The sequence below is a fragment of the Convolutriloba macropyga genome, chromosome 2, assembly GCF_964194025.1.
Source record: "Convolutriloba macropyga chromosome 2, txConMacr16.3, whole genome shotgun sequence".
Classification (NCBI taxonomy): domain Eukaryota; kingdom Metazoa; phylum Xenacoelomorpha; order Acoela; family Convolutidae; genus Convolutriloba; species Convolutriloba macropyga.
Genome location: NC_134469.1, coordinates 45410949 through 45436573, shown reverse-complemented (window position 1 = coordinate 45436573; position 25625 = coordinate 45410949). Strand labels below are relative to the sequence as shown.

Genomic DNA, 25625 nt, shown 5'->3' with positions numbered 1-25625 from the left:
TTTAATTTGTCGAATGCTTAACTCTTACCATACAGATTTATTTTGCTACTTATTTACACAATTTTACAATTTTTGGATAAATGGATGAACATGACATAAACCTCATCATTATTTTCATTGTACTGTAGCTGCTAGATATGTTCAAGTTTGAATTTGGTTTATTGTTTTGTATTTTTTTAGGAGTTATTTTTCCACAAAAGTTATGCGGAGATGAGTGAATGACTCATCTATAAAAGATATAATAGCTACAAATAATAAGTTATATGCTTGATTTGCAATTTTCCCTGTGACATTTCGAGAAAAGTTTGGTAATTTTAGTTTCCGGTTCAAAGTCATTAGAACGTAGTTATAGCACGGAAGATTGAGTTCTTTTCATTCGTTCAAATGCGTTCCACTTATCAATTTTAGTCCATATTGCTCTATATCGATGTCAAGTTTTCTCATAGAATTTATTCAATATGTTAACTTGCTCCATCAATTTGTCAATTATACGCATTTTTTACTGAGTTAATATCTACATTTTTATGTACCGATATAGTATCATTGCTGTATGTACATCTTATTTGCTACTTGAGAAACAGGATTTTAGTAGGCGATGTTGCTTTAAAAACTCATCTAAATTTAAAGTAGTTTTTGCTTTCTATTTTCACTGTTGCATTAACTTCTGAAAGCCAAGAGCTCTTACCTATAAATTCATTTATTAGCGTTTAATTAATTTGTTTTCGGCCGATAATCACATTCACTATTTTCTGAGTTACTGACCGAGTTATTCATAACTATTGCCTACAAATAAAAAAGAAAGTTTTAAACACCATCGAATCAAATGGTACATTAATAGTGTTTTTTATTCAGCGTGATCTACTATAAAATAAATTTTTACTAAGTTCAGATAACTTATTCCACCTAAAACAATTGTTTTGTTTTGTGGACCTGCAGCATTTGGCAAAACTTTACTTATCTCAATAGTCAAGCTGCGATTTTTTTTCCAAGCTTTATGAAATCTGATATAATAGACAAAAATCTTTTGTAACTAAATACAATGTCAGATAAAAGCAAACGCAAACTTTTGCCTTTAAAAGTGCAGCGCTGCATTTTAAGTAGAAAAAGCGATTTTCATCTTACAGTTTCTGCAGTTTTATTGATCGGAATCTTGATGATGATTTTCTTCCCCAATATATTAGAAATAAATTATCCATTTAAATTTATCCCTATTTTGAACATTGATCGAAATTCGAATAATTTTGAGCCTCTTAATCCTCTTGAAACACCCAGTATTTTACCCGCAAGTGAGACTTTAAATTGCAGTCGAACAATTCGCCTGGCAAAATTCGCGGCTGAGTACTCTCAACAAGATCAAGCGTTCTTTCTAGAAACTTCGGGAAAGTCTTTCCTAGATGGTCGCCAATCATGCTCGGTTGAATCGGCGGCTGTCAAATCTAGTCTTGTTTCGAAAGTATTGCTGAAATCACAAGTTTTGGATCTGAGTAAAAGCAAAGCTCTTTGTGAATTATATTATAATTATGGTAACGTTGAATTTTATCATGTTGATGTCGCCGAATTATTTCGTAATACGCCAGCTGAAGGTTTAGAGAAACGCGTTGAAAAAGTAGTCGCCCATGGCACGTGTCATTACAGTGCAATCGGCCGAATGGCCTTTGCGTACAAATATGGTGGTATGTATTTAGATTTGGACATAATTGTTCTCCGAAGTTTGGCTCATATCAAGAACAGCATCGTATTGGAAAGCGCGAAACCTGCCATGTAAGTATAGACTAAGTTACTTTTTTTTAAAAAAAAACGGCCAAGAAGCTATTCTCCAGAAATTGTAACATTGTTACATCAAGAACTTTTAAAACTCTAAAAAATTTTAATGCCCCAATAAGAAACAATTCCTCCGGTTTAATTGATTCCAGTTTGGAATGCGTCATGTTTAAGTCCAATATTCATTTATCTATAGGTTGAAACACGTCAAACTGCACTGAACTGGGGGCGTGATACCTGAGAGCAAAGGTGTGTTATTTACACGCCATGGATTAAGAGTTCAATCCCCTGCCTCCGTAAGCTGCCTCCGATCAGCACTCACTGTAGAATATAGAAACTTAGAAACGTAGAAAATTGAACTAACCTTCAATATTTGAACCGTATAAACCGAATCCGAAATTAACCTTGATTCAAACTATAGAAAATTTAACTTACCAGTTTTATCAAGACAAGAGCAAATTGATATAAATGAATCTTTGAGAAATGGTACTGTTAACCAATATTCGGTTCAAAATGATGATTCTAGATAGCTATTATTAGAGTCAGATTATTCTCCTCAGCATGTTTTAACTGATTTTGATATCTCTGGAAGTGTGAACAAATTCTTAGAAAAATGCAAATGCATTCTATAAATGGTATTCCTCGCGAATGATTTCTAGGAATTTTGTAGAAGTAAACCATATTCGGTATCTCGTTATTCTCAGCGGTAATAGTCTTTCCTTAGTTTCGATTCTTCTAACTTCTTAGGATTATTCGATAGAGTCGGTGTAGACTCAGAGATCGAATAGAGAAATAGAAAATAGTTAGTAGACTTTTTGAGAATACACCTTGGTTGAATATAACTTTGATTTAGTTAGGAATAAGGTCTGTGGTAACTTTGCAATCTTTCATTTCTAAGTCAAGTAATTTCTTAGAGATATAAATGGGCATTAAACCAGAATTTAACATATCTATCTTAGGATACATGGGTGGTTTTACAGAGATCAATCACTATTGGGTTAAGTTAAGATTTCCCGGGACTTGGACTTTGGAGAAGGGAACTACAGACGCCTTCAAGACGAGTGCTTCTGAGAGTATTAATCGGTTGCGCTCCTTTAGGAGACTGAATAGTGAAAGCCACTCTGAGGTCGGGGCTGCCTGATCGTTGACGACTTGGCGAGCTAAGTTAACCCATGTAGTATGGATTGGCGAACCAGGTAGACATTATCACGGTCTGCAGTAGCCTGAAGTACCTGATGGGCAATGTCTTAGTGTTCTATTCAAGTTGATTAATACTCGCCTGGTTGGGTTGTGGAGTGAACTACGACGAGCTTCCCGTCATCTTCACACTTAGTAGTCTTAGGATCTTGTATTGATCTCTTAGTATTAAATAGTTGTATTGGGAACTTGGTATACTTCTGATTTATAGTGCCACCTATTTCATAATTGTTTTCTTTTCCATATATTTAGGTCTTAGATGAGGTTAGACAACTCTCAATCGAACCTTTTAATTACTGTTTAATACAAACGACTACCTCCAATCTGAATCTTAGGAGTAATAGAAGGGCCTTGTATACCACTTTCTGTTATTTTAGGATAATAGGCACTCGAAGTTACCACTACTATAGTTCTCTGTTTTAACGAAAATTTAGATGATTACAATTGTTGGGATTTGAATAAGGGTTTCCCCCACCCCAGTTTTTTTCAAATTCTACACTCACTTAACCACAGTTTCAGGTTGATTATAGTCACCAATAAGAGCAATTATGCTCAAAAATGAGCGATCTGAAACGTGGGGAATAAGAGCTCCGGAGAACAAGGGGTTGTTGCCTAACGCTGTTCAGCTGCGATTACGAGAAAGCGTGTAGGAATACAGTAAAAATTGTGTATGACAAAAGTCATGACAATTTTTTCCGATGAGTTCGAGCATTCAAAATGCAGCTAAAGCCCAATAAAGACCCTGAGCATTGTTTTTAGTAGTAAAAATTAGTTTTCAAATTTTTACCACTAAAGTATCTACAATTAAATTGCTAACAACATTTTGCTAAAGTATCAGACCATTTTTGTATATTGGCGTTCCTATCAAATCACTTTTTTTCAACATACTTTTCTGATTATTTGGAATGTATTTCAGGACTTTGAATGTTTTTTTTTCTATTCTGCCAAAGAGCAATGTCTTTCAAGTAGCAGTTGGGCAGCAAAAACAATTTAAAATTAGCAGATTAAAAAGTAGAACACGTACTCAAGAAAAGAAATGGCGAAAAAATCGCGGTCTTAAATGCCTACCACATCATTTTTCATGTAGATCTCATTTGCCTTATATGCTTCTTACTGGTAGTAATACAATTCTGTGTTTTTTTTTCAATACAAAATTTGTTTTCTGAGCTTAAATGAAAAATCTAATAAGAATAACAAGATTCAGAGATTTTTTTCGGAGAAAGATTTTTTCTGTTTCTATCCCGAAAAAAGTAACCAAAATCCATGATAACAATTTTTGGCAATCTGATTCCAAAAATTTAGAAAATGATCTAAAAATTACGTTTCTGGATGAACCAGGGGAATTGATATGTTTCGTCAGGTACTGGATTGCTAGGCCATTGTATTAGTTATGACATATTTTCGCGTGGAGATATCTTGAAAAATTAACTATGAACGCCAGAAAGTATGTTTTTGTTGTTTTTAACTGGAAATTACAATGCAAAGTTCATTAGGATTTTGTCTTTTGGCTCTTCCACGTTCTCAGTTTTTTTGGTGCTTCCCTGAGGGTTTAGGCTCTGACATATCAAGGCTCGGCAACCTTATGCTAGGCCCCAGACAAAATCGGATGGTTATCTTGTAAGAGCCTGCAAGAATCTTGCAAGAATCTTGCAAGATTAAGCATCATCTTGCATGATCCTGCAAGATCTTGCAAGATAACCGTCTTGCAGGAAGCGCCGGAAACATGCCTTAGATGCTGCGCGGGCCTATTTCGCATCTTTGAAGATTAGAGAATAGGATTAGACCTGAGAGAAAAGTCGTATAAATCATTATAAACGCCAAGCTGGAAGTCTCTGGAGGCTATAGTATCACATCTTTTGGTGCCCAATGAACTAGTCACACTTGTGGTGGGCTAAATGCAACTTTTTTCTGGAAACTGGTGTTTAAAATACGTTGTCACCTGTAAAGTACGTTTGAAACTTTCTGTATGGGCCCGAGAAAAAAAATGATTTCAGGCAACAAAATTGCAACCCAATTTCTTTAGTTATAGCTGTGTGTTTACCTCAGTTGGAATGCAGCTCAGCTATAAAACAGTTTTCAAATGGATTGGAAGGCTAACAAAATTGACCATTTACGATTTTCAGCATGTAAACAATTAATCAACAATAAACCTTATTTTTTCGCCACGCAAAACGTAATATCACCTTTTCTTTCTCCTTTAAGTGTTTAGTCAAGCCAAATGTACGGCTGTTAATTAGTTTTTATGGTATTTGAACCCTATTTAAAATTCAAGGTGGCTGTAGTCTGTGCAAAAGTCTTATTTCGCTATGCCCTTATTCAATCATTTAAAACGTTGTTTTATCGATACGGAAAACGTTAAACCTACCTTTCTGACTGTCTTCAAGTTTTTTGGGATGGTTACCTTGCAAATTTTTTTGGCGATTTTTGCAAGATAAACGTCCGGATCTTGCATCTTGCAAGATAAACGTTGTTTGCAAGAGTCTCGCAAGATCCTGCAAGATAAAAGTTATTTGCATGAATCTTGCAAGATCTTACAAGATATCCGTCGGAGTTTGTCTGGGGTTTAACTATTCCACTGTGTATCCTTGGAAGCCAAATCATATCCCTGAGATGAATCGTGCCTGCTTGTTCTTGGTGGCTTCATGTATCAAGTGCAAAACAATTTTTTTACTGGTTGGCCGTCAGTGCGAGTATTTGTTGTGGCTCTTGAGGCTGCTCCAGTCTAGAATTATATCAGCAGAGGATTATGTTTTTTGAATTGCCTGCTTTTGATGCTTTTGCAAAAATTTTTTCTATAAACATTTTGTAGAGTTTATTTAGGAAGTCTGAAGAATCGAATAACTTATCGTTTGATTGGTTCAATTGGGGTTTTGTGAAGAGGTTTGTTCTTCCCTCTAGGATGTAACATTTTACCGCTGTTTTGTGTCAACTGAAATAGATAGTAGCTCCGGCTCTGATCTAGATGGCTTAGTGTTCATATTTAACCACAGCTTCACGCTGATTATAGTCACCAATAAGAGCAACTATGCTCGAAAATGAGTAATCTGACCCCAGAACAAGGGGTTGTTGCCTAACGCCGTTCAGCTGCGATTACGAGAAAGCGTGTAGAAATACAATTAGAAGTGTGTAGGACAAAAGTCATGACAACTTTTTCCGATGAATTCGAGCTTTCAAAATGGGACATACAGTAAAAGCCCAATAAAGACCCTGAGCCTCGTTTTTAGTAGAAAAAATTAGTTTTCAAATTTTTCCCACTAAAGTATCTAAAATTAAATTGCTAACAACATTTCTCTATAATATCAGACCATTTTTTTTATAGTTGAATTGGCGTGATTTCAGGCAAAAAATGATTTCAGGCAGAAAAATTGCATATCAGTTTTTCTGCCTGAGGGTTTAGGCTCTGACATATCAAGGCTCGGCAACCTTATGCTAGGCCCCAGTCAAAATCGGATGGTTATCTTGTAAGAGCGTGCAAGAATCTTGCAAGAATCTTGCAAGATTAAGCATCATCTTGCATGATCCTGCAAGATCTTGCAAGATAACCGTCTTGCAGGAAGCGCCGGAAACATGCCTTAGATGCTGCGCGGGCCTATTTCGCATCTTTGAAGATTAGAGAATAGGATTAGACCTGAGAGAAAAGTCGTATAAATCATTATAAACGCCAAGCTGGAAGTCTCTGGAGGCTATAGTATCACATCTTTTGGTGCCCAATGAACTAGTCACACTTGTGGTGGGCTAAATGCAACTTTTTTCTGGAAACTGGTGTTTAAAATACGTTGTCACCTGTAAAGTACATTTGAAACTTTCTGTATGGGCCCGAGAAAAAAAATGATTTCAGGCAACAAAATTGCAACCCAATTTCTTTAGTTATAGCTGTGTGTTTACCTCAGTTGGAATGCAGCTCAGCTATAAAACAGTTTTCAAATGGATTGGAAGGCTAACAAAATTGACCATTTACGATTTTCAGCATGTAAACAATTAATCAACAATAAACCTTATTTTTTCGCCACGCAAAACGTAATATCACCTTTTCTTTCTCCTTTAAGTGTTTAGTCAAGCCAAATGTACGGCTGTTAATTAGTTTTTATGGTATTTGAACCCTATTTAAAATTCAAGGTGGCTGTAGTCTGTGCAAAAGTCTTATTTCGCTATGCCCTTATTCAATCATTTAAAACGTTGTTTTATCGATACGGAAAACGTTAAACCTACCTTTCTGACTGTCTTCAAGTTTTTTGGGATGGTTACCTTGCAAATTTTTTTGGCGATTTTTGCAAGATAAACGTCCGGATCTTGCATCTTGCAAGATAAACGTTGTTTGCAAGAGTCTCGCAAGATCCTGCAAGATAAAAGTTATTTGCATGAATCTTGCAAGATCTTACAAGATATCCGTCGGAGTTTGTCTGGGGTTTAACTATTCCACTGTGTATCCTTGGAAGCCAAATCATATCCCTGAGATGAATCGTGCCTGCTTGTTCTTGGTGGCTTCATGTATCAAGTGCAAAACAATTTTTTTACTGGTTGGCCGTCAGTGCGAGTATTTGTTGTGGCTCTTGAGGCTGCTCCAGTCTAGAATTATATCAGCAGAGGATTATGTTTTTTGAATTGCCTGCTTTTGATGCTTTTGCAAAAATTTTTTCTATAAACATTTTGTAGAGTTTATTTAGGAAGTCTGAAGAATCGAATAACTTATCGTTTGATTGGTTCAATTGGGGTTTTGTGAAGAGGTTTGTTCTTCCCTCTAGGATGTAACATTTTACCGCTGTTTTGTGTCAACTGAAATAGATAGTAGCTCCGGCTCTGATCTAGATGGCTTAGTGTTCATATTTAACCACAGCTTCACGCTGATTATAGTCACCAATAAGAGCAACTATGCTCGAAAATGAGTAATCTGACCCCAGAACAAGGGGTTGTTGCCTAACGCCGTTCAGCTGCGATTACGAGAAAGCGTGTAGAAATACAATTAGAAGTGTGTAGGACAAAAGTCATGACAACTTTTTCCGATGAATTCGAGCTTTCAAAATGGGACATACAGTAAAAGCCCAATAAAGACCCTGAGCCTCGTTTTTAGTAGAAAAAATTAGTTTTCAAATTTTTCCCACTAAAGTATCTAAAATTAAATTGCTAACAACATTTCTCTATAATATCAGACCATTTTTTTTATAGTTGAATTGGCGTGATTTCAGGCAAAAAATGATTTCAGGCAGAAAAATTGCATATCAGTTTTTTTAGTTTTAGCTGTGTGTTACCCTCAGTTGGAATGCAGCTCAGCTATAGAACAGTTTTCAAACGGATTGGAAGGCTAACAAAATTGACCATTTAAGATTTTCACCATGTAAACAATTAATCAACAAAAAACCTTATTGTATCGCCACGCAAAACGTAATATCACCTTTTCTTTCTCCCTTAAGTGTTTAGTCAAGCCAAATGTACGGCTGTTAATTAGTTTTTATGGTATTTGAACCCTATTTAAAATTCAAGGTGGCTGTAGTCTGTGAAAAAGTCTTATTTCGCTATGTCCACGTTCAATCATTTAAAACGTTGTTTTATCGCTACGGAAAACGTTAAATCTACGTTTCTGACTGTCTTCAAGTTTTAAACTGCTAAGTTTTTTGGGATGGTTACCTTGCCAGTTCTTTCGAGATTTTTGCAAGATAAACGTCCGGATCTTGCATCTTGCAAGATAAACGTTGTTTGCAAGAGTCTCGCATGATCCTGCAAGATAAACGTTATTTGCATGAATCTTGCAAGATCTTACAAGATATCCGTCGGAGTTCGTCTGGGGTTTAACTATTCCACTGTGTATCACTATTCACTGGAAGCCAAATGATATCCCTGAGATGAATCGTGCCTGCTTGTTCTTGGTGGCTTCATGTATCAAGTGCAAAACAATTATTTTTTACTGGTTGGCCGTCAGTGCGAGTATTTGTGGTGCCGCTTGAGGCTGCTCCAGTCTAGAGTTATATAAGCAGAGGTCTATGTTTGTTGGCTTGCCTGCTTTTGATGATGCTTTTGCAAATTTTTTTTCGATATGCACTTTATAGAGTTTCTTTAGGAAGTCTGAATATGAATCGAATAACTTATCGTTTAATTGGTTCAGATGTGGTTTTGTGGAGAGGTTAGTTCTTCTCTTTAGGATGTAACATTTTACCGCTGTTGTTGTGTCAATTGAAATAGAGAGTGGCTGCGGCTCAGATCTAGATGGCTTAGCGTTCATATTTGTTATTAATGGATTTCTGTTTTGAGTTCGGAATCTTCTAATTATTAGATTGTCGAATGTTTCTGTGTCTGTATTTTTTCGTGTATTAATGTTAACTTTTTGAATAAGTTCTTGCTTTTTAAATTTAGAAAATCAGTTATAATTTGAAGCAATTAGGTTATGTGCTGGCAGAAGGCTACCTGTTAGGGTAACAAAATTGGCAAAAACGTGTTTCTGTATTTAGGGCGTACATCGGGATGTTGTTTGACCTCATCCAATTGGGTTTGATTGTGTGCGATCTGATTGCGTATTGTTGCTTTCTCATCGTTGTAAATGTAAAATGGCGCGCTTGTATAGTATTAAACACAAAGTATTTTTGCGATTGACCTCACGGTTAGTCACTGGGAAATTGGGGTTCTAATTCAATAATCTTCAAACTAATATTTTTCCGGCTGTAGGTTAAACAGTGAAGTCAACGAGAACAAATCGGTCTGGCCGTCATTTCAATCTACTCTCAAACATCTTGAGGCCTCTATTACTCGTTTCACCTGTGAGATTTTCCTTGACAATGAATTTGAATTTTTAGGGGTATAATTTGCAATGCTTTATTGATCAGACAAATTCGAGTAGTTCTAGTTTTTTGGGGGCTTTACTTTTGTTCATTTTTATTTAGAAAGCGGCCTGCAGATGCAGGTAGCCATTCAATAGTGAATTTTGACCAAAACCACTCTCCTAAATATTCCTTGCTTGCGTTTCGTTTAACTCGTCTTCATTTTTTCAAGGTGTCTAAATGATTACTTTGGACTCTGTGCTCGATGTCTTTGTATTTTGTTAAAAATGTCATTGTGCTTATCGTTTCAATTTCGTTTTGTTCCGTTTTGTATATTTTTTGCTGACAATAGTAGACATTGAGGTGTTCGTAGAATTGCAAGTTTTGGAATGATTATTATGAATGCCACGCATCAAAATTGTAAATCCTTGATTTTATTCGGGCATGCAGGTGGGTTATTATATCTATTTTGATTTTCGTGCGCGTAATCGTTTCAGTGCATATTTTTGAGAATAGCCATCTGATTTTGTTTTCGTTAAAATCGGTTTTTTGTTAAAATATTGGTATTTTTTTGTTCGAGATGTGCCAATTCTTTTTATATATCTTGTTCATATTATTAATATGCGTTTTTTATGACAATTATTATGTCATCTAAAATTGCGCTCGAAAACTCAATGCCAATTAAATTAAAGGCCATGGCTTTCTGAAATATTGCTGGCATGTCTGGTACTCTGTATAATCCATTGAGGAACATGTACATGTCTGTTGCATTTCCTCCCAAAATGTCAAGAAATGGCTTTTCCTTGATGAGTTGGATCTGGCTTTATGTTTATGTTTATCCAAATTGCGGTTTTCATTTGTGATGAATTATATGTCATTGTTCCATAAGTAGTTGAGTGAGCTATTTGCCATTTTTGTTGATTTTTTGGCCACGTTTTTTTGCCTATTATGCTTTTTTCTGTTTTAGTTGGGTTGCAATTCACTGGGAACAAATTTAATTGGATTTGAGATTTTGTGGTTCTTTTATGAATGTGTTTTTTTTTTCAAGGAATCTTTCAGGTTAACCCAGTTGTAAAGTGCTGCCGGTTGGTCTACTACTGAGACTGCGGTGAATTTGTGGAAACCCGTATAAAAATCGCTTTGTTGAGATTTTTTTGTTGCTTTTAATCCTAACTATAAGTATTTGAGTCCTTCTACTTTTGTATTTGCTTCCTCCTGTGGATTATTATTTATGAAGCAACTCTTTTTTTCTAGTGCTTTGCAACAATTCGGCCAGTTTTTCCTCCTAATGTTTCGTTGTTCTCATTTTTGTTTCTCTTCTCTGGTTTTGTCAGCAAACGCTGGTTCGCAGTAAGGCTCCAATGGATAATATATTTGTGCGTTTGCTGGATGGGTTTGTAGTGCTGAAAATAACGTGAGCCATGATTGTAATTTTTACCGAGGAAATCTATTTGTTCGATTCAGTTTAAGATTGGTGTCTTTTTTACCGGAAGAGTGTTACTCCAATTGATATATTCATATATAATCCATGTAAGTATATATTCATATATTCACATATTCATATATAATCCATATATAAGTTAATCAGGATCTTTTCAACAATTGCCCCCCCCCTTTGCAAAGGCGGGGGGCTATTTTTGAATAGAATTTAAGCGAGCTATTTATTAACCAATCAGAGACGACTAATAACTTTCCACGCATGCACATACTATTAAATTGAATAGAATAAAATACACCGTGGTATAGCAATTAGCCGAACCGGAATACAAAGCGAAAAGAATTTCCGACTGGGGGGTCGGTGGGCCTTCGCCGCGATAACCGACCCGCGATTTCCGGATTACATCCCACAGCGCATGAGAGGCATGGCCATGAACAGCGGTCCGCAATCGCACTTAACCTAATATCCGGCTATCTAAAGTGTAGGCCAAGTAATATTGTGGTAAAGTATAGCACAAAAGGGGAGGCGATTCTCTACTAGGTCCCAAAGGGGGGGCAATTGTTGAAAAGATCCGTTAATCATATATAAGCAAAGAGAGAGTTGAAGAAATATCAATTGACTCTATTTGCCTCTTTTATACAATTGCCCACCAGACACAATCCGGATTTCAGCAATTTCTGAGTCATAAACAAAACAAAGGTAACATCAGACTTCACACATACCGAATTATTACTGACTGCTGAAATCTAGCTAGAGGGTTGTAACTCGTTGTTATTTCTTATACTCCCTTTGAAAAAACACAAACTTTAGCTTCTGTAGAGCACATACACTTCACTAAAGTTATTTTGCTAATAAAATTGTTGAGGGATTGACAAGTGTTACATTTGAATCGTCTAAAATTTTGTTCTTTGATGCCGGGGAAGAACCAACGACAAAAAAGGGGAAAACCTAGACATAATTTCAGATGAAAAGATTTTTGAAAATCGGCGAAAACAGCTTATCAGGAAACCTCCTGAAGGGTCCTTCGCCATTCATCAAGACACATTTTTGTTGAATTAAAACATTATCCCGGAGGTACTCGAAAAAAGCTTTCTGTAATCTAATTTCCCTCAGTTTATTTAAAGTTTTTCTGAATAACCAATTTCTAATCAGCAAAAATTTTCGCAAAAGGTTCTAAAATGGCAGTTAGCGACAATTCGATAACAATCAATAGCTATCGATCCAGACCGAAAGTTTTATATTTCGCTTTTTTCAATGTGAGACAAGCAACTCTTAAACGGCGCTCTGGTCTTTGTTTTCACCCTGGTCAAGGTGTTGCAAAAAGTTATTGCTGAGCAGTCTCAGCTTCAGCCACTGAGCTACTTGTCGTGATATCTCCTGTGCCTTTTTTTAGTTTTAAATCAGATTTGGTCCACTATACATTAAAACAAGAGCAGTCATTTTTTGCACAATTAGAGCAGTTTTTAGCGCTAAATAATTCATTTACTTCATTGAGCACAGATCTTACTTTTTTTGCCACTAGCAACCGCAAACCTTACAAACAAAAAGAACTAACGTAAAAAGGTTAGCAAATCTGAAAGATCTTTTAATTTCTAAAATTTTTAGCCAGCCATACAACAATTTGTATCTCAAAAAGGCAGATATCCAAGCGTCAGGAACAAAACAATTTTTAAACATCTTACTCTTTTATTATTTTTAGCGGTTCATTATATCTTTCACGATATTAGGACCCTTTTATTATACTCAAATCTTTCACTGCTTTCAACGCAATTCGTGCAAGATTTTCTGATATGGATTTCATTAGCGTCATAATTTTAGATCAATTTCTCAATCTGACATGAACTGTGCGATCCAAGAGAGCTCTCAACGTGCCCAGAAGATAAACAATGGTCACTTCCACTTCGAAAGTGGGCATCAATTCGCCTATGAGGTGCTGAAATACGTCAACCAAACTTATGATCCCAACCTAAATTTCAGAGGACAGTCAGGGCCTATAATCTGTTCACGTGTAGCCAAACAACTCTATCACTTACGCGAGCTACGAAATGTGAAAATTGAATCACCAGGTGGTAAGTGAGATCTGGACAGATTTTTTCAACTAATCAAACTCACATTAGACTGTCCAAGTGTTAATTGACCGATGTGTGTTAAAGTGGTTGTTTTTGCAACTCGTATTTTGCTCGTTTTCGCGAGAAGTTACTATTGCAGGAACCAAAAGAACACATATTACAATTAAATTTAGAAAGAAATTATTGTCTAATCGTTTTCGTCCCCCAAGTTTTTTTTTTAACTCATTTAAATTTCAAACCAAAAGGAGTGTTTGCACATAATATTCCAAATCATGAGATAAAATAACATCATTTGATTTTACAAAACATTTCAAAGAAGCTTATCCTGTTATACATTTATATACCCAAGTCAAGACTGAAAGTATTTCTTGCAAGATCTTACACAAAATGTCCTTCTAGCATGATCTTGAAAGACAAAAATTGATAACATATAGTTATTTGTATTTATAAGTCTGCATACCAATAAGGCTATTTCAGACATGTTTCAGAGTTCATAAAAAATTTGTTGCGTTGTTCTTTTAAAAATGAAACGAGTTTTAAAATATTCCGACAGAAAAATATATTCCCTTGGAATTTCGACTATTCGGCTTCATTTTCTGATCTTCAAGTTACAACAAAGATTCCGTAGAGAAAAACGGACATAAGAGGTGATAAACAGATAAAATTTTGTCCCCATAGAAAAAAATGAAACACTCAATTGATTAACAAAATTAGGAAGATTTCAAGAAGTTTTGTGACACTTTATTTTTGTAATCAACCTGCAAAATGCATTAAATCTCATTGATAAAGATAGGACACAAATTATGTCCAAAAAACTTTCAAAACTGGAATGAGGACAAAGTAAGCAAGAGCTCGAGAGAAGATTTTTAATTAAACCTACCATGAACACAAATTTAATGGCCCTTCAAGGTGAAAACTGTACATTGAATATCTACAACTGCAAGTTTGCCATGCTATTCTGACTAAAGTTATGTGCCACATAGTCACCAGTTTTTGAAACGCGTCTATTCTTTTCTCAGACATCAATTTCAAAAATTAAAGGTTCAATTTTATAAGCAAAACTTCAAGGAAATAGTTATCCAGAAGGAGACGGAAGATGCTAACTCATTGTCGAGTTTCTGTTTAAAGTTTAAATCTGATAATTTTTGAAATCTTTGTGGAAAACTTGAAAAACAAGTATCTCACTGGCTTTAAAAACATCATAACCGTCAATGACTGCTTCTGATCTACATCGCAAGATTCTCGTAGGTTTTTCTTTATACTTTAATTATATTGATGGCTGTAACAAAAATGAAGCAATTAAAAAAATTCCTTGCCATTAAATATTAGCTGAACATAATTGCTACGAAACATTTGCCTTCAGACAAATATTGGCCTAGTGATTCTGTTTCAATTTTTAGATAAAACGATTTGCCGAGCTGAAGGTAATGAGCCGACCCCAGTCAACCACGTTTTTGACATAATTGTCCACAAAATGAGGAAGAGATAGAAAATCGTTTTAAGCTCTAACCATTATGCAAATGAAATAATAACTCATTAGAGATCCGATGATTACGGCCATTAGGGAGAGTGGAAGACAATACAAACAACGAAATCAAATAAAACTAAAAAGCATTACTTGCGAACAAGACTCAATTTATATCCATTTTTTTTGAAAAAAACATAATGAAAAAGTCAAAATAGCACCAGATGAAAAATAAACAAAAAAATGAATTGCAATTTACCAGAAAAGATATGGGAACTGTCTTGTTTCCTAAATAGTTAAAAAAAATAAACAGAAAAAAAGGACAAAGTCAGAAAATACGTTAACACTTATTTAAAACGATTAAATTCGAAGTTATGAAATTAATTAGCTATCAAAATGAAATCAGGGACTTCATATATACCTACAAGCAAAACCATCGAGATTCCTGGTGATCTAGAATTTCATACCATTACAAAACTAACAAAATAGGCAAAAATCAGGAGATTTTTTTTGCGAGGAAACGATGTCGAAGCCTATAAGATCAAAGTTTTTTAACTGAAAAAATTGAATATAGTCAAAAATTTCTTTTTCAAAGCTATAATTGTGACATGCTACTTGCGTGCCTTTATTATGATGATTGGAGAAACAGCAAAAGAGAACCTAAATAAATGAAAAAGGTCAAAAAAAATTTAAGAAAATTTGTAGTATCAACGCCAAAAAAAACAATTTTTTCAATAAGAAAACAAAAATTGAGTGAGACTGCATTATAATTCAGTTAAAAAAGTATGCGGCGTCTCTTTTTAGTGAGACGTCGATTAAAAATTTCGAAAATAAAATTGCATTTGGCCATTCTTCAAAAATAATTATTTTTATGAAAAAAACTTTAAAACACTAAGACATAGCCACCGTAAAATTTCAACTGAAAAATTCTAATTAAATTAACCTATTACTGCATAGGAGGACAATTGTCAATCAAAAGACTTAATACAGCCAGAGCTCAAAATTTTGGAAACTTTTTTATGTAAACGGTGTTGTAGCCGGCCAAAAATACCAAAGGCTATTTGCTTAAACTTTTATGTATTTTCCTAGGTCTCCTTTTTGCCTGTAAGTTTGACCGGTCAAAAATGGGGTTTGTTTTGGAACCATTCTAGTCTGGAACTAAAAAACTAAAAGAAATGACTGGTCTTGATACTGCTGCTTCTCTATTAGAACAAAAATTTTATCAATTTTTCTCGAAACAATTATTTTGTCCAAAGCGTCATTTTATCAGAAATAAATGGTGATTTTTCGATATTTATTAAGTTATACATTATCAAAAAAGCATTATGTATCAATTAAAAGCATTAGATAGTTTCTATAGTAGCTCCCTAGATACCCCTAAATACCCTGTTTTTCAGGTATTCTTCCAGAAATGTTTCTTAGGAACAATAAGCCAATATCTGAGTAGGGGGAGATTAAGCAGGCAGTTTTCTTGTGTGCACCAGCGGTCTTATTGGACAAAGTGGGCAAAATAAGCATACTTTGAGCCATTTTTCTTAAATTTAGAAAAGCAAAAATTTCTCTTAAATTTAGCGGAAATATTTGCCAAAAAAGTGGGTCCAAGCAGTTAACTACTTCTCTTTCATCTCTGAACGTAAAGAAGATGATGAGATTATTGACAACATTTTTATTGTGTTTAATCAAATTAACTCCTCGGAAACGGCAAAATTTTAAAATCTTTTGAAATTGAAATGCTATACGACGAATATATCGATCGTTGAAATTTGTCTAATCAAAAAAGCCATTTGAGTGTACAGTTACTCCCCCACTAAAAAACGGGACAAAAACCCAAAGAAAAGCTCTTTAAACAACAATACCAATTTTCTTCAATAAATATCTTGTTTCACTTTATTTTCAACAGGGAAATTTTTAAATCAAACATAAAAAAATATGTTGTTACTACAAAAAGTGGAAAATGAAGAGATAAAAAGGAACGATTAGAGATGTAAAGAACAATTTCGAGTGAAAAGCGAAATCGACGGCGAACGCAACATAGAATCATCGCTGGATCAATTGATAATGTGACCTGCGGAAACTAATCTTTGTGCAGGGTAAAAATTTCCAGTTTTCCTAATCTTCGTTGCATGGGTAAAAGGTTAGAATTTCGATCGAGCTATAGCATTGAATTTAGTTAAAATAATTAGAAAAAAAGCTGAACGCACCAGATTATAAAGAAAAGAGCAAATTTGATTCTAGTCATAAAATTTATATGAGTGAATCGTCAATAATGGTCCATAGAAACGGTATTTGGTTCAAATTTGTGAATCTAGATAACTATTTTTATATTGAGATTTTTTTGACGTAAAATCTTCCCAACACGTATTGAATGATTATGACACCATCTGAAATGTTAACGATTTCTTAGAAAAATGTCACTGATTAGTATTTATGGTATCCCATCTGATTGATTTCTAGGAAAAATTTCAGAAGCAATCCATAACTGGTAATACTTGTGGCCCCCACTGTAAATTTTGGTGCTATGATTAGTTTTGTAACCTGACTTTCTTGCACTGATAATGGGTATATATACAGCTGATTTTGAGCCTTTTTTGGTCCTCAAAATCGAATCACCAGCTTTATCTAATAATCAGATCTAAATTTTAAACTAAATCTCTGGATTCCACTCTAATATATCAGTTTTGTTATTCTCTCATTTTGGGCACTTAAAGTTTCTACTTAGTTAAAAAGATTTTTCATTTCGATTGCGACAGGTTATAGTGTATACAGTTTTCTAAGTCATAAAACTGATTTCTGAAAAAACTTATTTGTTGTCGACGGTCATAATCTTTTTCTGCTTAAAAATTTTTCTCTTCACAACTATTTGGCTGGCTCGAATTACAAAGGATCAACAACTGGTGAAGTTGCTGACCCACGCAGGAAAAGCACAGGACTTTCCAATCGGGAGCAGGAGAATATTGGCGATGATGCGGACGAAGGGATTCTACGAATCACTACTTGGACAGAAGAGCAATCCAATGAGCCTGCTCTACTAGCCAGTGGGGCAAGCAATGATGAGAAAAAAAACACAGCGTGCTGAATGATGCGTATGAAAAGGAAGTTGAAGACATCAAGGAGAAATGAAACAACGTGTGATGCCATCAAGCACTGACTCTAGATGCACCAACCCTCATGCTGATGAGACATGACTGTTTCGGATATTCGGGCATCGGAGATGGAGCAAAGACTTGGAAGCTTTTGCAAGAGAGTTCTCAATGTGTGGAGACGCCGACAGTGGTAAATTCTGTAGCACAGCTGGCTCAACTGCCGCTCGAGGATTCTGAGGCTTTGAAAAACTTCTTCATCAGAGAACAGGAGTTTCTCGGAGTTTCTCACGAGGCTACAGGAGGCAAGGGAAGCAGTCTCAGAGACGCTTTTCAAAGCGTTGATCTTCAAGGGCCTGACAATGAGGTATGTAAGTTTTGTTATAAAGGAGAGCTTCAATCTGGCAACGAACTTCACAAAGTTGAAGAAAAGGCTCTAGAACTTCCATGAGAGCATAGCACAGGACAAAAGGGACAAAATGGTTCACTGTCACTGGCAGTGAAGCGTGACTTTGAGAAGGGACCCAAAAAAGGAAACTGTTTTGTGTGTGGCATCCCCGGACACTTTGCCAGGGACTGCAGGAGGAACAAGACAACACAATGCAGCAAATATGGTGAAAAGGGCCACCTAGAAAGGGCATGCAAGAAACAAAGAGGTGGAGGCAAACAAGAATCAGTGTTTATATAGTCCATCAATCATTGGCTGAACCAGACGAGGAACACTGCGCAGCTCTAAACTAGTAGAAGACAGCAGGCATGCTAGTAGACAGTGGTTGTACAGATCACATAGTTACAAACATCGACGCGTTCACGGACTTTGTGCCCATTCCATCAGTTGTCTAATATCCTAACAAGAAGGCTTCCAGAGTGGTGGGCAGAAGCCGTTTGAGGATAAGCATACCCTCAACAAAAGGGAACACCAATGCAATTCAGGAATGTTTTCTGTGTGCCTGACTACTCCTTGAACCTCCTATCAGTCTCAAGATGCACGGAGTGGGGACACAGTTTCACTAACGAAAAAGAAAACAGCTGCATAAAACTCCAGAAAGGAACTTGGAAAACACAAGAAAAACATTTTTTACTTTACCCTGCAGCGTTCCAGAGTTCAAGATGAGTTCCAACAGCGTGAAACCTGACAACGCAATGAAGTGGCACAGGCGATTGGGTTATTATAATCAAATGGGTGTGGTCAGAAATGCACCAGAGACAGTGGGGGAACGCGAACGGGTTTACAATATGTGCGCATTGGCCAAGATCACAAAAACTCTACTGCCATGAGTGGCAGCGACCCAGGCAGAAGAGAAGCTGAGAAGGATTTTCAGAGACATGATGGGATTATTCAGTGTAGAGTCACGGTCAGGATTCCGGTTCTGCATTGTGTTTGCAGACCTGTACACCAACTTTGTGTTTGTGGACTTGCCTAAGGCAAAGAGTGAAGCTGGCCAGCCTGAAGAAATTTTTTCTCAGTGTGGCGACGCCCAAGAAGCTGAGGGAAGACAATGCGAATGAGTTTCTCTCAGAGCAGTTTCATTTATACTTCTTGGACGCATGCGTTCTACAGGAGAATACCATACCAGAGACGCCACAACAGAAAGGATTCGCTGAGAGGTACAACAGGACACTGATAGAGATGGCAAGATGCTTGCTCGCTGAATAAGGACTTCCCAAGTTGGAGTGGAAAGCAGCAATTCTTCACTAAACAAGAATCAGAAACTTAATTATGAGACGAGGGGAAGAGAAATGCCCAGGAGAGCTGATGCGAGGTATAAAACTTAAGCCTTCAATTACTAAGTTGTCTATTTTTGATTGCACAGTGTTGATCAGGAAGAGGGAGGGAGACGTCAGCAAAGTTGAAACCAAGCCAGTGGAAGTAAAATTTGTGGATTACACTGCAGGAGACAACGGATAAATGGTGTGCGTACCCAACACTAGCAAGTTGGTGGAAGTTCGAAAAGTGATCATCGAGGAGTCCCAAGTGGGCTCAATCCTTGACAACACTCAGACGCTCGACCTACTGAAAGAGGATTCACAGCAACTGGAGATCTGCACCCCAACGAAATTCATCACGAAGATGGCAACAAAGAGAAACAGGGCACATCTACTGCCCAAAAGAAGGAGTGTCAGGACGTAGAGAACGTGAAAACTTAAGAAACGCCGCTGTGATGAGACGCCTCGGATGTTGAGGAAGCAGCACTAGATGAAAAATCTACTGAACCATTGAGGGAGTCGCAGAAACTTGGAGACCCTGTAAGACAGAGACACGGAGGACTTCTTATAGTCAGAGACGGTTGGCCTCTTTGATGAGGCACTGAAGCAGGCGGACAGTGCAGAGCCCAGATGAGAGACACGAGCTTGGATTGCTCCACAATTTTTGGGAGAAGTCATGACTCGTCCTGTTGTGACTGAGGCTGACTATGTGGAACCCAAAACAGTCTAGGAAACCATACAAAATGATGATTGGGACCAGTAGCACCGCGCAAGGAAAGACAATGTCAAGGGGCTGCAGGACAAGGTGACTTGGCTCCAAGTGAAACCATCCACAGGCAGGGACGTCATACCGGGGAAATGGGTCTACAAAGTTAAATGGGACCCCGTGGCCATGTTGACAAACACAAAGCACGCAATGTGGAAAAGGCTTCAAAAAAGTTAAAAGACTGAACTACTTTAAGACTTTTACGCCTGTCTTTAATCCAGAAACTGCCAAAATTCTACTTGAATTATCAACAAAGCAGGGCCATGCGATGCATCAGTTTGATGTCAAGACAATTTCTTGCACTCACCAATACAAGAAGAACTAAAACAGTTCTGGAACAGCCACAGGAGTTTGTAAAACAAGGATCAGACGGAGAGAAAATAGTATGATGACTGAATAAAACAATTTTCAATTTTTGGTTTGAAATAGGCAGCTAACAAATAGTATAAGGAGCTGGCAAGATTGATACGGAGACAAGGGTTCACCGTAAGCTGGAACGGCTCTTGTTTGTTCGCGAGAGCAGGAACAGAGGGTTACACTTTCATCTTGGTCTGGTTTGACGACATCATAGTTGCATCAAGAAGCATTAGAGTAATCTCCGGTGTCAAGAAGGCACCCGAGTCAACTGTGCACATGGAAGACAGAGGGAGGCTAAACTACTTTCTTGGTCAAAGAATCAAACAAGAAGAGAACAGAGTCGCAGTCGATCAAGAACGCAACATAGAAATATTGCTGAGCGGTTTCCAATAGAGTAATGCAAACCTTCAAGAACTCCAGCTGATTTGAATTTGAAACTTCAAACAACACAGAACAGAGACGAAGAATTGGATCAAGGGTTCTAAAAATCTTGTTGGATCACTTCTGTATCTGACCAAACAGTTGAGGCCAGACATCATGTTCACTGTCAACATTGTGTCCAGAGACATGAATCCACCTACCAATCAACATTGGTTATGCAGAAAACAAGTTGTGCAGTTTTTTGTGCAAGTTTCAAAAAGTTTAAGTTGTGCAAGTTTCAAAAAGTTTAAGAGCTCCTTACACAAAGAATGCTAGTTATGATTTAGTGGGGGGAACGTGATTCAGACTGATATGGTGATGTGAACGACAGAAAATTAAGGGGGGCTGATATTTTAAGCCCAGCAGACGTGGTGCAGCACTCAGCTAGGGTGTTAAGAAGCCGGCCACAGTTGTTCTTTCTTAATCAGAAGCAGAATATCAGTGCATGGCAGCGGCAGTTCAAGAACCATTGAATACAAAACGGCTTCTGGAGGTTTTTGGCATCCAACAGAGACATCCAATAGCCATTGGAGAGGGCAAACACAGTTGTATCGAATTGGATCGAAACCCATTCATGAACAAAAGTAGCAAACAAATTTCCTTTCATTTGGAACAAGATGGAGGATGGCACTACTTTAATTGATTACGTTCCTACTGACAAATTTAGAGCCGGCATCGTCACAAAATCCCTACCCATATCGAAACTTGAAACATTCAGAACAGTTTTGACGGAATGAGATGCTACGCTATCAGCTCAAGTCTCAGTTGGGGCGCTGGAAATTTGATCAATCTATAGCTTTGAAGTTAGTTAGAATTTTTACAAAGAAAAGTGTAACTTACCAGATTACAATGACAAGAGCAAATTTGATTCTAGTCACGAAATTTATGTAAACGAATTGCCAATTAATGGTTCAAACTGAAGGATCGAGGTGACTATTATTAGAGTGAGATTATTTAATGTAAAATCTTCCCAGCAGGTATTGAATAATTATGATATCACCGGAAATGTGAAGAAAATCTTAGAAAAGTGTGAGTGCACACTATTTATGGTATACTTTGTGACTGATCTCTAGGAAATTAGCAGAAGTAAACCATATTTGGTAAGGCTTTTGACACCCACTGTAAATCATGGTGCTAAGATTGGTTTTGTAAATTGACTTTCTCGCACTGATAATGGGTATATATACAGCTGATTTTTGAGCCTTTTATGGTCTCCAAAATCAAATCACCAGCTTTATCTAATAATCAATTCTCTCCTGTAAATCTCTAAACTCGGCTCTAACTTATCATTTTTGTTATTCTTTCGTTTTGAGAAGTTAATTTTTCTTCTTTGTTAAAAATGGTTTATATTCGTCTTGCGAAAATCCATAACCCGACTTAAAACTGGTGGCAATTAAATACCGACGTAACAATTGGAATGAGTTCTTGATTGAGCTCAAAGCTGAACGGATTTAAGAGTTCGTCGCTTTTTAGGTCGCCTTTGTTGAACTTAGAAAAACTAAAATTTTGAAATAAACATATTTTGATGTAGGATTTCGAGCGGGTGACTCATTTGATTCATATTGTGAGATGCATGTAATTACCACGGACAACATATAAGGCTTGTCAAATGTCGAATAAATTTTGAAAATAATCTCAAACTTCAGTTTTCGATCTCATGTTTTTTTTGTCTTGATTTTTTTAAAGATAAGCTTACTTCATTTCAGGAGATTTTACAATGCTGCCCGATTTCTCCTTCATGCCAGCGTCGTTTAGTCGAATTAAAGAAGAGCTGTGGCCTAGGCGACCTCGGTACCCAACCGACTGGAACAATTTGTTCAGATGCAGTCTAGCTGTTCACTTCCACTCAAACGTCTTTGGATCAGTCAAGGTCACACAAGATCCCACCCTAGATGCCATATCATTTTTGGGCCCTATGTTGTGCCCCAGGTCATATTTGCACGTGAATGAGTTTTAATTCAATTTTTTGCTCAGTGAAACGAAACTTGTTGTTCCTATTGTTCAGAAATTCGAAGGGCTTGATTTTGTTAAATTTGGGAATTAGTAAGTTTCAATGGTGAATTTTGATGCTAATTCACATGATTTTGATAAAAAATAATCTGATTTCTTGAAACACGAGCGTTGATGTTGCTAGTTTGTACACATTCTGACCCCGAGCTATACCAATACCTTTTTTAAAGATTTTTTCAAGTTTAATTTCAATGCTTTTAATAAAATTTTACGTATTGCAATTAATTTTACCTTTATATATCATTAAAATGCGTGCTAAACAGTTTTTGCTTCCCAGTCATTGTTTGGTTTCTTTTTATTTTGCAAAGTCTAAAAAACGAAAAATGTTACTGTTGCAAGATCCCATTAGAAGATATTTTGTTGTTATCGTACATTCTATATTGAGATTTTTTGTTAGATCATGCATGTCTTTGTCTGATATCTTTCATTGAAAATGAGAGAAAAATTTGATGGAAACGGTGGTTTTGCAAACAAATTTTTTGAATGACGAATGACTGGGGATAAAAGTTGTGTAGTTTGAAATTGTGTAAATTGTTTTTTTTGTACACATATAAGTGGAAAATTTGATTCGATTGATATTATGCGTATCTAATTGTTTTACGCCCGAGCAAGGATGAATTTAATCGCTCAATTATTAACGTAATTCAAAGTGTGAATCAAAACTCTTAAGAAATCTTCAAAGTAATCATCATCATCATCATCATCGTTTAATTTTATTTCTTTTTCCTCTTAATATAAATTTTAATCAAACTTTTCTAATTTTTTATATACATCGTGGATTTTCTCCTCATCTGACGAGTTGCGCTTGGAATCAAGCTAAAGAGAAAAAAACGGGTCTCAGACCTTCTTATAATTAACAAACATAGCAGGACAAGTCCTGAAACACAATTCAAAGAATTGTAATAATATAAGGCCTGTCAATCATTTATTCTGTTTTAAAAGGCAAATGAGAGCTGTTAGTAATGAGAATAAGCAAAAAACAACCCAAAAACAGCAAAAACAAGCAGGACTAATAATTCAAATTTATGTTTTGAAAAGACAGCATTAACATCAAAAAACAAATGCTATGAACCCAAACAGCCAACTATATTCTTCTATTTCACATTAGCAACTTGTGATTAAATGTCGATGGGTCCCCTCACTAATAATATTAAATGATAAGACAAAAACAACCAAAACTCGCAATGAATCTTGCTGAAACTTTTTAAAGACACTTAGTATAAAAGTCAAAGAACGCAACAGCTACTGAAGGATACAATCACATCAATTGTTTGAGTCCTCAATGACCACTGTTGAGATCTATGATCAATGAGATTAGGTGATCAGACAGCAATAAGTACAACAAATACTAGCAAAACTCAAAAAATCACTAAGATTTTTTTGTAAAAACGAACAACAGTATAAATCACAAAAACAAAAGCTATAAACTGAAATGACTTGCTTTAATTGAAGCCTTTTAAGCAACCAATGAGATCTGTTAAAATGACACTAAGAATTAAGATGACAATGTTGGGAAGACAAACTCGCAAACCTCGAAAAACCCGATAATTTTTATTGAAAACATCTAGTGTCAAAGTCATAGAAAGCACTAGCTTTGAACAAAACAGATTAAATCGATAACCATTTTAGCAGCATCAGAGACTTGTCCCTAATAATATTAATTGATTATACATCAAAGAGTACCGTAAAAAACTGCAGACCTCAAGAAATTAGTCAAAATGATTGTTAAAAAGTAGCGTCAAAGTCATGAAAACCACTAGCTATTAACTTGAATCCTTTGTTAGTTTCTTTTATGCCTCATTAACAACCAATCAGATCTCTAATTGATAATACTAAAAGAGAAGACAACAGATAATTTAACAAAAAGGGGCAAAATCTAAAATTCACTAAAATTTTATAACAACAAATAGTGGCAAAGTCACAAAAAGTGTTAGTTGCCCCTTTATGAATTCAAGCAAAGGCAAAAAGGCACAATTAAAATACATATATACCGTTTTAATAGCACTGATGGAGAGGAAACTCTGAAAACAGAAGTCAAATTGACAAAACCGAAAAAAAATCCATATAAAAAAGCGCCAAATTGTTCAAACACAAAATTCTCACTCCACTTTAAAGGTTTTTGGAAAAATTCACGCCTCAAACCTAAACGATTTTTCGCTCCCTTTACTATTTCAGTGTGATCAAAATCGCCACTCTAATTTGACTTCTCACTGACGTGAAAAAGCCGAAAAAAGCGTGAAGAATCATTAAAAAAAGACAGCGCACCAACACAATTCAAATTTTTTGAATTGTAAAAAATGTGAAATCAGTCGAAAAGTGTTTTGGGCTTACGTCGACTGTACTAGATTTAATCTCAAAAACGAAGTTAATGGTTGATTAGCAAAACTGTCCATTTAGAAGACTCAAAGATACTTTGCTTATGCAGGCACGAAATATAAAAACAAATTACTCAATACACCATGGATATGTGGGACAACTCCTTGTGTTATATCACAATCTGCCTAGATGACAACTGGTGGAAACACGAGGGTTACCATAACTACAGCTTTTGCAATTAAAATGAATGTTAACTACGCATAAACCTTGGCTACCAACTTGTTCTTTTTTTT

General features: G+C 36.1%; 1 protein-coding gene across 1 annotated transcript; it reads left to right on the top strand.

Moving 5' to 3' along the window:
- The first annotated feature begins 491 nt into the window (after nt 1-491).
- LOC142335309 (lactosylceramide 4-alpha-galactosyltransferase-like) lies at nt 492-23287 on the top strand. The gene is made up of 3 exons (XM_075383756.1): nt 492-1761; nt 12961-13211; nt 22713-23287. The coding sequence occupies exons 1-3, from the start codon at nt 1040-1042 to the stop codon at nt 22961-22963; spliced, it is 1224 nt and encodes a 407-aa protein (XP_075239871.1). The 5' UTR covers nt 492-1039; the 3' UTR covers nt 22964-23287.
- Nucleotides 23288-25625: the final 2338 nt, after the last annotated feature.